Below are 13738 nucleotides of genomic sequence, written 5' to 3'. Positions count from 1 at the left end.
GCCCTAGTCTCTCCTCATAGGGCTTGGCCTGCAAGCCCTTAACCATACGAGTGGCCCTTCTCTGGACCCTCTCCAGGTTATCCACATCCCTCTTGAAGTGCGGCGCCCAAAATTGCACACAGTATTCCAACTGCGGTCTGATCAGCGCCCGATAGAGGGGAATTATCACCTCCTTGGTTCTGTTCGTCATGCATCTGCTGATGCACGATAAAGTGCCATTAGCTTTTCCGATGACTTCGTCACACTGACGACTCATGTTCATCTTGGAGTCCACTAGGACTCTAAGATCCCTTTCTGCTTCCGTTCCACCAAGCAGATAATTTCCTAGGCAGTAGGTATGCTGGACATTTTTCCTCCCTAGGTGCAGCACTTTGCGTTTCTCCTTGTTGAACTGCATTCTGTTGTTTTGTGCCCATATGTCCAACCTGTCCAGGTCTGCTTGTAGTTGTTCCCTGCCCTCTGGTGTGTCCACTTCTCCCCACAGTTTTGTGTCATCCGCAAACTTGGACAGAGTACACTTCACTCCCTCGTCCAAGTTGCTGATGAAGACATTGAAGAGTATCGGTCCAAGGACTGAGCTCTGTGGGACCCCACTGCCCACACCCTTCCAGGTCGATACTGACCCGTCCACTACAACTCTCTGGGTATGACCCTCTAGCCAATTCGCCACCCACCGGACTGTGTAGTCATCCAAGTCACAGCCTCTTAACTTGTTCACCAGTATGGGGTGGGATACCGTATCGAAGGCCTTCCTGAAGTCTAAGTAAACGACGTCAACCCCTACTCCATAATGTCTGTAACTCCACCCACACTGGTGATGTTTGTATATTTGCTAACAAAGAAGGTATTACTGTGCAGATGGGGAAATTGAGGCACAGAGGTAATTCAACTTGCGCTCAGTCACAGTTGCAGAGTTTAGGAATAGAACAGGGGTGTCTTGAATTCTTATTTGGTATGCTCTTTGCTAAAAATACAATTCAAAAGAAGTTAGATTTTATTTTTCCACTAGTAAGATGCAGTATCTGTTATGGGCTGTGTCTTGTAGCATGGTATTTTTGCCCATTAATTAAATAGTCTGCCCCAATATCTCTTAGGCAAGTAACAGAAAAAAATGCCCCTTAATTAGTGAGCAGTCTTAAAATTATCTATAACTTTCATATTCCTTTAAAATAACTTAAATGTTATTGTCAAGCAACAAGTATTCAGTTACCTCTCTTATGGTTTGAGAAGTTACAGGAGAACTTTTATTCGCTGTCAGGTTAAAATTCTAACTCCAGTACAACATGAGGGTTTGTGAACTAGCTGGGGGTATATAAAGCTAAGCAGCTGCACAGGACTACTGAGGTGCTCCAGCTGCTTGCTGCAGCTTTTATTTTAAAGGGTACTGCTGCTCCAGTCAGCCATGGAGGATGACTGCTGTGCTCCAGCTGATTGGAGAAGTGGCACCCTTTAAAATAAAAGCTGCGGCAATCTGCTGAGCAGCCGTTTCATAGTTCTACAACCTGCTAAAGACTAAACAAGTTGTGAAGTATCCCAGTGTGAAAATGTATCTTTCTAGCATCTGTACTTGCAGTTGAATTCTGCTTGATTCTGAAGTGAACTAACTACTTTGTTTGATATTGACCTGATTGGGATCTTTAGTAGTGGGGGAAACAGCTGTGTATGATGCCTTTATGGCTGAATCAAGTAGAGGAAGGGAAGACAGTCTGGTTTTTTTTTTTGTAATTTTTTTTAACTATGCGCTCCACAAATTGCTTCCAGCAGTATATGCTTATAAACCCCACCCCCCTCCCAAATCAGAGTAAAATTTCCTATTCTTGCAGGCATTTGCATTGTTTAGTCCCTTTCTTTCAGTAGCTGGGAGGAAATACCAAGGAAATAAAAATAAATAAGAAAAACAGAAGCACTTAAATAATATTGAAAGTTTATTTGTCATGGAATTACCTCCTTCATTACTTTGGCTGGAAGTAAAATTGTGCTTAAATTCTCCTATGTACAATATATCTGCAAACAACAAGGCTGCTGTCAATTTAACAATTTAAATGTAAACATAGAATAACATATAACATTCCCAAATAATAAACGTTTTTGGTTGATAGGCTTGACAGTACTGAAATGGACCACAGTGAAAATGAAGATTTCACAATGGCATCACCCTTACCTGGAAAGAAAAATGACAAGAGGGACGACTCTGATCTTGTAAGGGTGAGCAGCTTCTTTGTATTGCTGCCTTTTCACTTAACTAACTGAATGTTAAACGATTGTTTTAGCATGGCACCTTTAGCAAACATCTATTAAGTAAAAGGTTTTTTTGTAAATTTTAGCTGTTACATGGAACTAAGATGATTTCAGCGATGCCAAAGAGGGATTATGATGTGAAATGGAACTATAGGAGAGATGTCACACAACTTGCATGATTTTTCTTTGCTTTGTGTTACTAACAATACATTTTTTCTGCTATAAGATTCTCTAAGATTTGCAGGGTACTGTCAAGAGGAGGGACCAGGATTCTGGAGGAGCTGGTTAATGAGCAATAGTTTAAGACAGTGGTACTCAGTCTCCATCCCACAGGTCAAACCCAGCCTGTGGAAACATGTTATCTGGCCCCGAGGGCTATGGAAATTTGGTGGTAGGGGAGTGGTGGCAGCATTAACTGGTGGTCCCCTGCTGCCAGATTTCCAAATCTGTGGGGAGCCATTCCAGATAGTGTGGCCCTGAGTGCTAGATCGGACTTGAATCCAGTGCACAAGGTCAGAGGTTGGTCACTGTTGGTTTGTTTCATTTTGCCTCTTGTGGTAAAGAGAGAGTACAGGTGTGTGAATAGCAAATTTTCTTAGGGTCCACAGCAGGTGTTCTTATGGTCATTGAATCCCAAAACTTGTAAAGCTGAGAAAAGGGATGTGAAAATCTTGTTTCCAATTTTGAATTGAGCAAAACATATATTTAGACTCGCTTTAAAAATTTTTCTAAACACATTTAAAATCTGGTATACTTTCACAGGCACAGAAAATTAGCCTTAGAGAAATTATCATCATGTGACTATCTGTAATTATACAATTTCTGTTTCTAAAATAGCTCAAGTAACTCAATATTTTCACATTGTGCTAGTAAACTTAGTTCTATCTCTTTTTTCATCAAAAATAATGCTAAATCATGAGCTTACTTCTTAGAATACCTGATAGTTTGCCAAAATTGTAGTACAGTGTAAAAATGAAGTTTAGTTGTTCACAAAATACTTGCAGTCTAAACAATATCCCATTTATTGTAACTGGAATTTTTAGAAACCATTTTCAGAGAGACAATCTCTGATGTCATTACCTTTTCTATTTTGGATCCATCTCTACTAGTTTTCTGTCATTGTTCTGGAGTGGATTGTCCCAGGTTGTGTAATGCTAAAAGATTTTTTATTCAGTAAATGACCTGGGTTTTTGCCTGGTTTGAGAAACTAGCAACCATTTTATTAAAGTGGTGCAATATCTTAGGAACCACTGGGAAAATAAATGAATGTACCACACCATTAGAAAAAAATAGGAATTAATATATGTTACTGATGTAATATTATTATTCTTGGGATGGCCCCCTTGTATTTTAGTGGTTGGTCAAAATATGGTCTGTTTGTGCACAAAATATGGTCTGTTTGTGCACATGTGGGGAGGATAAGCAGTATGTCTTCAGCCATATTAAACATGACTCCTAAATTGTAAATGATTGGGAAATTTATTTGGAAAATGTAATCTAACATAAATTTTAGCTTTTTATAAGTTGTTTCTTCACAAGTCTAGGTGAGATGCTTTATCTTAGTGATTCACTATCACTAAACATCGGGATAACAAGTATTTTTGTAATGTTTTATTAACTGTACATATCTGCACAATTTTATTGCTAGGGGAGACTTGCTATAACTTATTTTTCAGTGCATCTTTTAAATGCATTTATTCAAATATAATCAGTAAAAGCTTTCACTAAAGAGAGAACTCCTTCTTTTTTCCAGTCAGAGATAGAGAAGCCCAGAGGTAGAAAGAAAGCAGCCCTCACTGACTCAGAAGAAAAGTTGGGTTTAGATGACCTGAGTAAATTGGGTCAAGAACAGAAACTCAGAGGTAGTCAGCGGGGGAGGAAGAGAACTGCAGTTGTTACCGAGTCTGATGAACCACAGTGGCAAGAGGAAAAGAGGCTAAAGGAAGATGTTTTAGAAAGTGAAGATGAACAAAATAGTCCACCAAAGAAAGGAAGAAGAGGGCGACCTCCTAAAACAACAGGTGGGAGTACGCCAAAGGAAGAACCAGTAGCAAAGTCATCTAAAAGGGGAAGAAAAAAAGCAGTACCAACAGCGGAGGAGGAGGAGGAGGAGGAGGAAGAAAGACAAAGTGAAAACATGGAACAGAAGCCAAAAGGCAGACAAAACAGGGCACCAAAAAGAACACAACAGAGGTGAGTTCCTTTTTTTGTAAACTCTCTTTTTTTGTTTTAACTTTTAGCATTAATTATAATTTGATACCTTGCAATTTGGGTGTTCCTCAAAACAGAGCAGAAACATCTGAAACTAGTACAGTTGAATCTGCCCAGTCTACACCACAGAAAAGACGAGGGAGGCCACCAAAAACACCACCATCGCAGCAAAAAAAAGCGTAAGTTGCGAATGCTACTTTCCAGATTTTTGGTGTAGTACCATTTTTATTTCTGTTTGTGTCCCCAAAGAAATTTAGAGAGAGTAGTTCAATATATTTCAGCTTCCTGCTACTGTTGTAGCAGTTGAACATGGAGCATGAAAATTGTCTGTTTTCCAGCTCTCTTGAAAAGGAGCATATCAAGCACTTGACTTTTTAAGAAATTATATTAATATACTAAGGAGGTCAAATCTAGTTCTGCACCTGTACAAGAAAACTCACTTTCTTTAGCAACTCCTGACCTGTCTGAGGGATGGAGAGGCCCCTTGGGGTTTTGAGAAGTGGAACAATATTATCACTCTTTTTCAATATGGAGGAGGAGTGAAATAATTTTAATACAGGGTGCTTAAGGTTTTGGCACTTTGGGTCAGCTGAACAGTGCGGACCTGGTTAAGCACCCGTGGTTTAGTAAAACAGTGTAGTACGGGACTTTCTAATCTGGCATTTTTGTTTTTGACCTTCCTTATTGCAAGGGCAAGTTATATCTGCCTGGAGAGTTATCTACATTTTTATATATAAAAACTTGTTACACGATTTTCTGTGGATCACCATTTCTGAAAATCTTAGCCCATATCTCTAAAACCAAAGCAAACACCATAGTTTTTAGTTGCCATAGAACTGGAGATATCTGGAGCTCTGTCTCGACATAATGTTATCATCTAGATTTAGCCTCAGAATTATCAGGTTAGCACTGCTTTTCTTTAGTTAGATCTTTGTCAGAATTCATCATCTTTTTGAGGGACCCTTCTCAAACTCCTGAAGAGAAAAATTAGTCATCAGTAACTGGTTATCTTCAAGGTTATTGACTATGAATATCTATAGAACCAATTTTATCATCCCATTTTTCTAAGTTACTTGCTGTAATTTGAAGTGAGGAAATGATTAGTTGAACAAGGCTCTACATTACAGTCTAAACTGTCAGTACCACAAAGGAGAGTATCTATGATCCAGATGGGGGAAACTTTTTAAACTGCTTTGGTAAATACCTGGACTGTGCATCCAAGGGCCTTGCCATGTGAGGCACTTAGTACATGTTAAATTTGTGCAGTATTAAAGTTTAGAACATGCTCTGAGCAGTCACAGGGTTACCATGACCTGTAACATGCATAGCTCAGTGGTCAGTCCCAGCCCCCAGGACCCTTTGGGGTTGTGAGCATCTGGGTTTCAGTTTGATACTGGAGAAACCTGGCAAGTGAAAGATCCGGGATCCTTCTTCCTTTCCTTGTCCTACCTGGAGGCTTGGTATAGCTTGGTATCAGCCTACATGGCTGATGTGAGGACCACAGATCACTTGTACTATCTCTGTGGAGCAGACTGATGATAGATTAACAAGTGTTACTTAATAGCTCTGGAGATGTTCCTCATGTAGCAAGTTGTAAATATGGTACAATACAACTGCACTTAGCATATGTTTTACTGCTTGCATGTGTGGTTGCTCATCTTTTAAATGCATTTAACTCATGTGAAGTGTAATGTGCAACATGGTCCCAAGAATATGGGTTTCTAGTCTTCCAGTTCGAGTATCCTGACTGAGCTAATTAGTGTATCAGACTTTTTCTGGAAAAAAAACATTTTACTTCTGGGAATTCTTTTTTATTGGATTTAAAATGTAACATGGGTAACCAGATTAAGTGACTGCATATACAGTATGAATAATATGTAATTGCATCTATTGTCTTGTCTTAAATCTTGAATGAATTAATGTCTTCTCATCTCAATTCAGTTATTTGATAATTAACAAAAGCAACTTATGATATTGGTGATTTCTTCGTTTTGCCTGAGAATGAACTACTGTATCTTCTCTCCAATATACATACCTTGTTTTTGAAAGGCAAAATAAAGAAAAAGATTTTTCCAGGGTTATGAGTACAAAAAGAAGGGACAGAGCTTAATCATTAACTAACTCTCTCATCCTTTCATGCATAATTAAGCTGAATCCCTAACAGCCACTGAATATTTGGTGTCCATGGGTGGCTATATGATTTCAAAAAGAGCTGAAGGTTCTGTGCTAAAGAGTCTTAGCTAAAGAGATGGTGAAAAAGAGATCATGAGCAGGTAACAGATAGCGAACTTGCCCTAAGAAAGTTTAGCTTGATTAATGGAACACCAAGATCATTAACATGTAGAATGAAAAACAGTGAGCCATTAAGTCAGTTGACACCCTCAGTTTCCTGAATGTAATGCCACAGCTGCTTCACTGTGGTGCAGGACTCAAAAGTAAATTATGTTCTCCACACAATACACCCCCCGCAATATGGGGGGGGTCTGATTTTTGGGGAATAGGTCCATATTGTATGCAAGAAAATACGGGGAGTTAAATTGCCTTTACATTATTGTCATATCATTAATTTGTCTTAACAATGTAATGGAGATACAGAAAAATTTCTAAAATGGTCATTATAATTGGTGAAAAATTGATTAAAATCAGTGTGTTTATTTATGGAAGCAACCCTATTAGTCGAGAGGCAAAATTGATATGTTTAAAGTCTCTTGATATTTGTTAATGCCACCTTTCACCAGAATTACTGCTATAACAAATATCCTTGGGTCTACAACCTTGTTAGGGTTTTGGAAAGAGAATATGAATGTCAAGAAATTCAGTGTAGTACTATTTATGTGTTATATTCTTGCTGTCATGCTTTTTTTTTTTACTGCTGACATTATTACTCTGAAATAATTTTGCTTTGAAAGGCAATTACTTAGCTAATCAGAGTTTTATAATTCTTTGCACTCCAGTGAGAAGGAGGCCAATGATAGATGTAACACAGGAAGCAGATAAAGAACAGCAGTTCTTTAAAACAGGCTGGATTTTTTTTTTTTTTTTTTTGTGAAAAGTTTATTTGTATGCTTAAAGACCTATGGACTGTGAAATTGATTTCTTGTGGCTTTTTTCAATTATAGCCGTACTGGACGCTCCAAACAAGCAGCAAGTAAAGAGAATGAATCTAGTGAAGAGATGGATGTATTTCAGAGTAATTCTCCTGTCAGTGATGACATTCCCCAGGAAGAAGTAATGGAGGAAGAGGAAACTTCCGCTATCAGTGTAAGATAAAAAAATGTTTTGAAATGTACTCTGCGGGTCTCCACATGCCTATATTGAAATAAAGAAGTTTACTTTTCGTGCTATAATAACCTAAGCTTTAGTTTTCAGTAAGTTCCTATGAATAGAGCTGGTTCAGATTTTTTTCTGTCAATATTTTTTTGTGGGGGAGGGGTGCACGCGTGTGTTTTGGGGTGGGAGGGGAGGGCGGGTTGAGAGAGACTATCAGTGCAAAAGTTGAAACTTTTGTTGGTAAAACCTTTTTTTAAAAATTTTCTGTGGCAGGTATGAAAGCAAAATGTTTTGGCCTGGGCCAGCTATTACCTTTGGAGCTTAGATACAGAAGTTACCTTATGGAGTTGTAGTTTGGGTGCCAAACAGCTCTGTTCTTTGTTCTAGGCAAGGCTTCTCAGCCAGATTACATCTCCCATGGTGCATCATGGTCATGAGAATCCAGTTAGGAGAGAGAACTTTTATACATCACTATGGGGCCTTGACTGGTGCATCATAGCAGATGTAATTTGACTCGGGAGCCCAGTTTAAAGAAAGAAATGAAGGCTTGACTTGAAGGACAGCTTCTGTGAGATACTATATTGGCTTAGGTACATGTAGATAGATGTTGTTCCAAAGCAAACTATTAGGTGTCAGAGGTAAAAACAAATGTTGGTGTCAGAATTTCTTTTGGGATGGAATTGTATATTACATTATGTATTATAATGCATGGGCATGTAGGGAGAACATTAGGAAGGCCAAGGTACAATTTGAGATACAGTGGGCAGTGAACAGAGAAGTTGATAAAAAGGGATTCTATAATTATGTCAAAAGTAAAAAGAAAACCAAAGAAACCATAGGTCCCTTACTGAATGTTCAAGGCAATCTAGTTCCAGATGGTTCAGGGGAGGCTGAAGTATTTAATGCCTCTACTACTTCAGTTTTCACTAGAGGTGCACTGATATATCAGTGCCATATCAGATCCCCAATAAAAGGAAAATTAACATTATCGGCCATCGGCTTTTTTTTGGCTTGTATTTGGTTGATAATGTCACCGAGAAATACGATGTGTCTTGTGGCCAGGGACCTCGGATGCCATGTGCATTCATGTAGCTTGCCAATGGAGGCCCTCACAATGAGGGAGGGAGTGGGGGTGGGAGTGCTGCCAAGCCAGGGCAGTGAATGGGACCCTAGGGGCTGGGGCGCGGAGTGGGATGGAGCTGTGGGCAGCTCATCCAGTGGCATGGGGATGGGGAGGGGGTGGCTTCTTGCCTCTGCATGTGCCCCTGGGGGAGGCATGGCATGGGGGAGAATGTGCACTCCCAGATTTGTGCACAGGGTGGAGGTGGGCTGCGGGCTTGGGGCTCTCTGCCCTGCTGCCTTTGCCCTGGGAGCTGTGCACTGCCCACATGTCCCCTGCCCATCCAGCAGCTGTGGCAGCAGCAAGTTGTGCCTCCTGCTGCCAGATGGGCAGGGGGCTTATGGCCATTGTGCAGCTCCCATGGCAAAGGTAGCAGAGCGGAGAGCCCTGAGCCCAAAGCAGGCAGCCTGCATCTTCCCTTGCCCCCCTAAACTCCACTCCTAAAAGTGTCCCTGCGCTTAAAAATGGTGGCAGCAGCACTTGAACTAAAGCTCATTTGATGAGCTTTAGTTCAATGTCCCTGCTGCCCCTGGACAGGCCACATGCAGCCCCGTCCTGCTCCCCACCCTGGCTCCAGGGTCCCATTCACCGCCCTGGCTGGGCAGTACCCCCTGCCCCAGTCCCTCCCTCACTGTGGGGGCCCTCGATCTGTGCGCCGCTCCCCCCCATGCCCCTTCCCTCGCCTGCGCCCTTTCTCTTCCACAGACATACCTGCAGGGAGCTGCTCTCCACGTTGCCCAGCTGCATTCCTGTAAATCAGTTATCAGATTGGTATCTGCCATTATGTCATCTGCCTATGCGAGCCTGGTGAATAATTGGCTATTGGCATTGACCAAGAAAATCTTTATTGGTGCATCCCTAGTTTTCACAAATAAGAGCAGCTACCAAATTATAAGTACAGTTGGGCAACAAAGACAGAGAATGAGACAAACAGCTTAGCATAATGATGAAACAGGTTAGGAATTGTTTGAAAACCTACATGCTTTCAAGTCAGCAGGGGCCTGTAATTGCTGACTTTCTTTGAGAACTCACGAAGGTTGGATGAGGTCCTGGATGACTGGATGTGTTCTAAGTTGTGAAGTTCCTGACGTTTTAAACTAGTCAGACAGAAAGTAAATTATTTTAGAATTGCAAACACTTTTTAAGGAGCCCATTAAGTTGAACAGAGACTTCCTGTAGTTTCCTTTAGAAACATCTAAACTCCCTCAGATAACTCAGTTTAAACAAAATTAGGTCTGGTTGTATAATAGGGCTCTATTTATTATGAAAATGCAAATAATAAATACTGTTTACTTTTTTTCTCAAAATAATGTGCAGGAGTTTTGGGGTTTTCTAAATTCAAAATCCATCTTTCAACTTGTTTCCATACAGGTGCGTCGTAGAACTTCCAAAAGGGAAAGGCGATGAGGAAGCATATAGTTGACAGCCTTCCAGGTGAAAGTTTTGAAGAACGCTCTTAATATAAAGCTTGAGGCTGAATGAAGCTGTCAGTGCACAGAATGGGGTTGCTGAAGAAAAACAAAACTTTCTTTACATTTACTACCCCCTGCATTTGCAGTCCCTAGGTCACAAGCTTTAGCCACACACATGTTGATATCATTAACTGTGGATTTTTGTGACGTGTAATGTGCGCTGGCTTTGTAGACATATGAACTAAAGAAGAAACCTGTAAATAGCCCTTTTTTAATGTTTCTGACTTCTAAAGTGCTTGTATAGCTTTTATCTGCGGCTTTAAACTGACAGTGCCCAACTCTTTGTTGGATCTGTTGATTTAAAAAAAGAAAAGATTTGTTAAAATGGATCTCAAGCAATATCTGTCAGTGTTCGTATTTGTACTTTCCTTGGCATTTAACTGTGAAAAACAAAATCAGCTGAACAAATAGCATCATCTTATTTTGCCACTATTTGTTGGAAAGAAAAAGAAAACAGATTGTCCTTATTTCCTTATGTATCTAATCTAGCGTTTACTTCTAGGCACCCACCTGTTGTCAGAGGTGCTAACTTGCTTTCTTTTACAGTTGAACAATGTTGCATAGAATAATACAGCAGATGCAGATTGTGAAATAAGTTGTTTGACTCATTTTACACCTCAGTATTGATGCCAGACTTCCTGGACTTCTAGTGGCATTGAAAATTCAAAAAGGGTTTAAAATATTTTAATTTGAAAAGTGTGTTATTAAATAATGTACTGAATGCCCTACCCATTTTATCTTTACCTTTCAGTTTTTATTAATCTACTGTATCAATAAAATTCTGTAACTGAATAAGTTTTTAATAGTCTAGTATGTTAATGTGTATAGATATTTCCTCCTGAACATTATGTTCACAGAGCAAATTATTACTACATTATAATATGAAATCTGATATATAAACATTAGTGAAAATATAGTTCTTATTACAGTGTAAAGTTAATCACAAAGAAATAATTTTATTGATGCAGTGTGTCTTTATAAAGCTGTTCTTGAGAGCCAAGTGTTTTGTATTTTATAGTGAAGTTGCATGTTTATGAAAAATGTGCTGAAAATGGGATGTAATGTTTTTTTTTGAAACTCGTATATAGCAGTAGTATATGGTAGGTTGTCTCACGAGAGAATCTTCTACTGAGAGTTTATTGTACTTATTTTTTTTTTTGTGAGCCAAATTTTATTTGGAATGAAGAGCTAAGTTTTAATTGAATGGCCAGCTATAGACCATTGCAGTCAAGGTTTTCTAGATTTGAATGAAGCTCCACTTTTATTTCGTTCTACCTTTACAGAGGTTGGATTTTTGTTCTGGTATAATCTGCAAAAGTAGAAACAGAATTCTTAAGGCAGTATCCTATATGCAGTTTTACGAACTGTATCTTTGAACCAAAATGTATAGGTTTCTACTTTATGCTTAGCCAAGCACATTTTTATAATTTCAGGTGCTGTTCTCCTTCTGGTTCCTTGCAGTTGACAACATGTGAAAAAATCAATTTCTAACTTATTAAATTTTTATCTCATTGAATAATGGAGCATTTTCATATAATCCATCAAATAATATGTTCTTAAGTTATATTTGCAAAGATAGAATATAAAGGATAGGAAAAGGAAAGTGGTGTAGGAACATGAACATACCAGTTTCCAAACTATATTTATCATAAGGAATTTTACTTTTTTCTTTAGACTTTTTTATTTTGAAATATTCCTACTTATTGATGGAAAACTTTATTTTTAAAAACCTATATTATTCTTCCTTTGCTCAAAATTTTTCCCCAGTATTCAGCTGTTCTACATTCATACCCATGGTTATGGGGGAAATGCTGCCTAAAAGGACAGTTACAATTGGTTGAAGTGACTTTTACTAGCACAACTAACCTAAATGGCTTTCTTACACTTCAGCAGTGCAAATGCAAGTTTTTTATCCTATAAAATAAAGATTGAAAGTTAGCTTTATATTTTCTTCATTGACAGAATTGCACTGAAAACATTTATTGAAGATAGATATCTTAGTCCATTTTATACAAAATATGAAAAATTGATGTTGAAACTGCTGCAGACTATTGGTTTTATGTGCATAAACATGGTTAGGTTAAGTATCATTTAATATTAATGAACATCAACTGATCATAAAATGTTTAATGCAAATTGAAACTATAGTTTTGCAATTTAAATGTTAATTTCTTGAGCTATAATGTGTAATTCATTATTTCTTGGGAAAACAGGCACAGCAGATATTTCATTCTGATATTCCAAACTCTTCTAGGTTCATCCTCATCTCCTTATGTAAGGAAAATGAATTTTATGTACTAACATTTGAGGTCTGCACATAGCTACAGTAGAGTAAAATAATTATGTATAAAAAGATAAAGTGCTAACATTCAGTTAGCATGCTCTTCTGCAATGATGATGTTAAGTTTATAAAAATGTACTGTATTACATTAAAAAAATCAAATTGAACTCAGTGTAACAGGTTCCAGTATGAAATTCTTAATGAGATTACAGTAAGTATGTTGCTGTACCCTGCAGCATATTAGACTAAGCTGCATTATGTTTTTGTTGCTGCAGTGCAACAGGAAACTTTGTCGTCATCTTTTTATATGTAAAATGCAAAAAGTGACTGTAACCCTTATTCTAAGTTTAAAGAAGAATTGGCTTTGACTCCATAAGCATGGTTTTTCACACTACTTCCTTGTCTCTGGTTCCCCACATCTAATAATATGAATATTAAGGGCTGTTCTTAATGCCACTTACTAATAAGGAAATATATGGACCTACCTCCTCCAAAGTTGTAGGTGAGTACATCTCTTCCACAACAGTAGATATGTCTGTACCTTAATTATACTTGGTAGTTTCCATTTTCTAGCAAAATATTGAGCTGCCTTTAAGTCCTATTTTGAGCTTTGCTTTTTGTATTCTAATCTATGCAAGCAAAAACAGTTGTAATTCTTTTATTGACAAACTAGAATAGGCACTGTTCTTTTAAAAAAAATTCTCCTATATGCTAATTGGCCTATTTATGACTTAATTACAATAATCTTTTAGATATTTAATATTAGCTTAGTACCTTTCATGTAAGGAGTTTAGAGCACTTCAGAAAGGAGGAATTATTGCTATTAATATTTAGAATTTAGGTCATTCATAGACTTGGGTCTCCATGAATACACATTGTAAATTATACAATTCTGATTCTGTAAATTCATGCCCATCTTAAGATATGTATTTAGCATTTTCAGTAACATTAACACCTATATCATTTGGACATTTGCGTGCACACAGGTTGTGTGCTGGAAAGAGCCTCTGTATTATTTAAGTATGTTTACCCAGGTGGATATAAATATAAGAATGCCTCAAGATGGCTTTTGACAATCTGACCTTTGTTGCCATGATTCCTAGAGATTTTTCACTCATTTTGACATCTCTGAAGTAGATTCTTGTG

At 38.2% G+C, this 13738-nt stretch overlaps 1 protein-coding gene across 6 annotated transcripts in view; it reads left to right on the top strand.

Moving 5' to 3' along the window:
* Positions 1 to 13321, top strand: part of PDS5B (PDS5 cohesin associated factor B) — a 192364-nt gene extending 179043 nt beyond the window's left edge. For 3 of the 6 annotated variants that reach the window (XM_006026186.3, XM_006026187.3, XM_025207096.1), the window contains 5 exons: positions 2100 to 2205; positions 3992 to 4431; positions 4527 to 4628; positions 7569 to 7710; positions 10211 to 13028. In XM_006026186.3, the coding sequence (XP_006026248.1) occupies positions 2100 to 2205; positions 3992 to 4431; positions 4527 to 4628; positions 7569 to 7710; positions 10211 to 10246 (826 nt within the window). In that variant the 3' untranslated portion in view covers positions 10247 to 13028. Of the gene's footprint in view, positions 1 to 2099; positions 2206 to 3991; positions 4432 to 4526; positions 4629 to 7568; positions 7711 to 10210 lie in introns of all 6 variants that reach the window. The other 3 variants (XM_025207095.1, XM_025207098.1, XM_025207097.1) reach the window with 3 other exon arrangements.
* Positions 13322 to 13738: the final 417 nt, after the last annotated feature.

This window comes from Alligator sinensis, unplaced genomic scaffold (assembly GCF_000455745.1).
Source record: "Alligator sinensis unplaced genomic scaffold, ASM45574v1 scaffold406_1, whole genome shotgun sequence".
Lineage (NCBI taxonomy): Eukaryota > Metazoa > Chordata > Crocodylia > Alligatoridae > Alligator > Alligator sinensis.
Note: the sequence above shows the minus strand (reverse complement) of the source record. Positions and strands in the feature narration are given on the sequence as shown.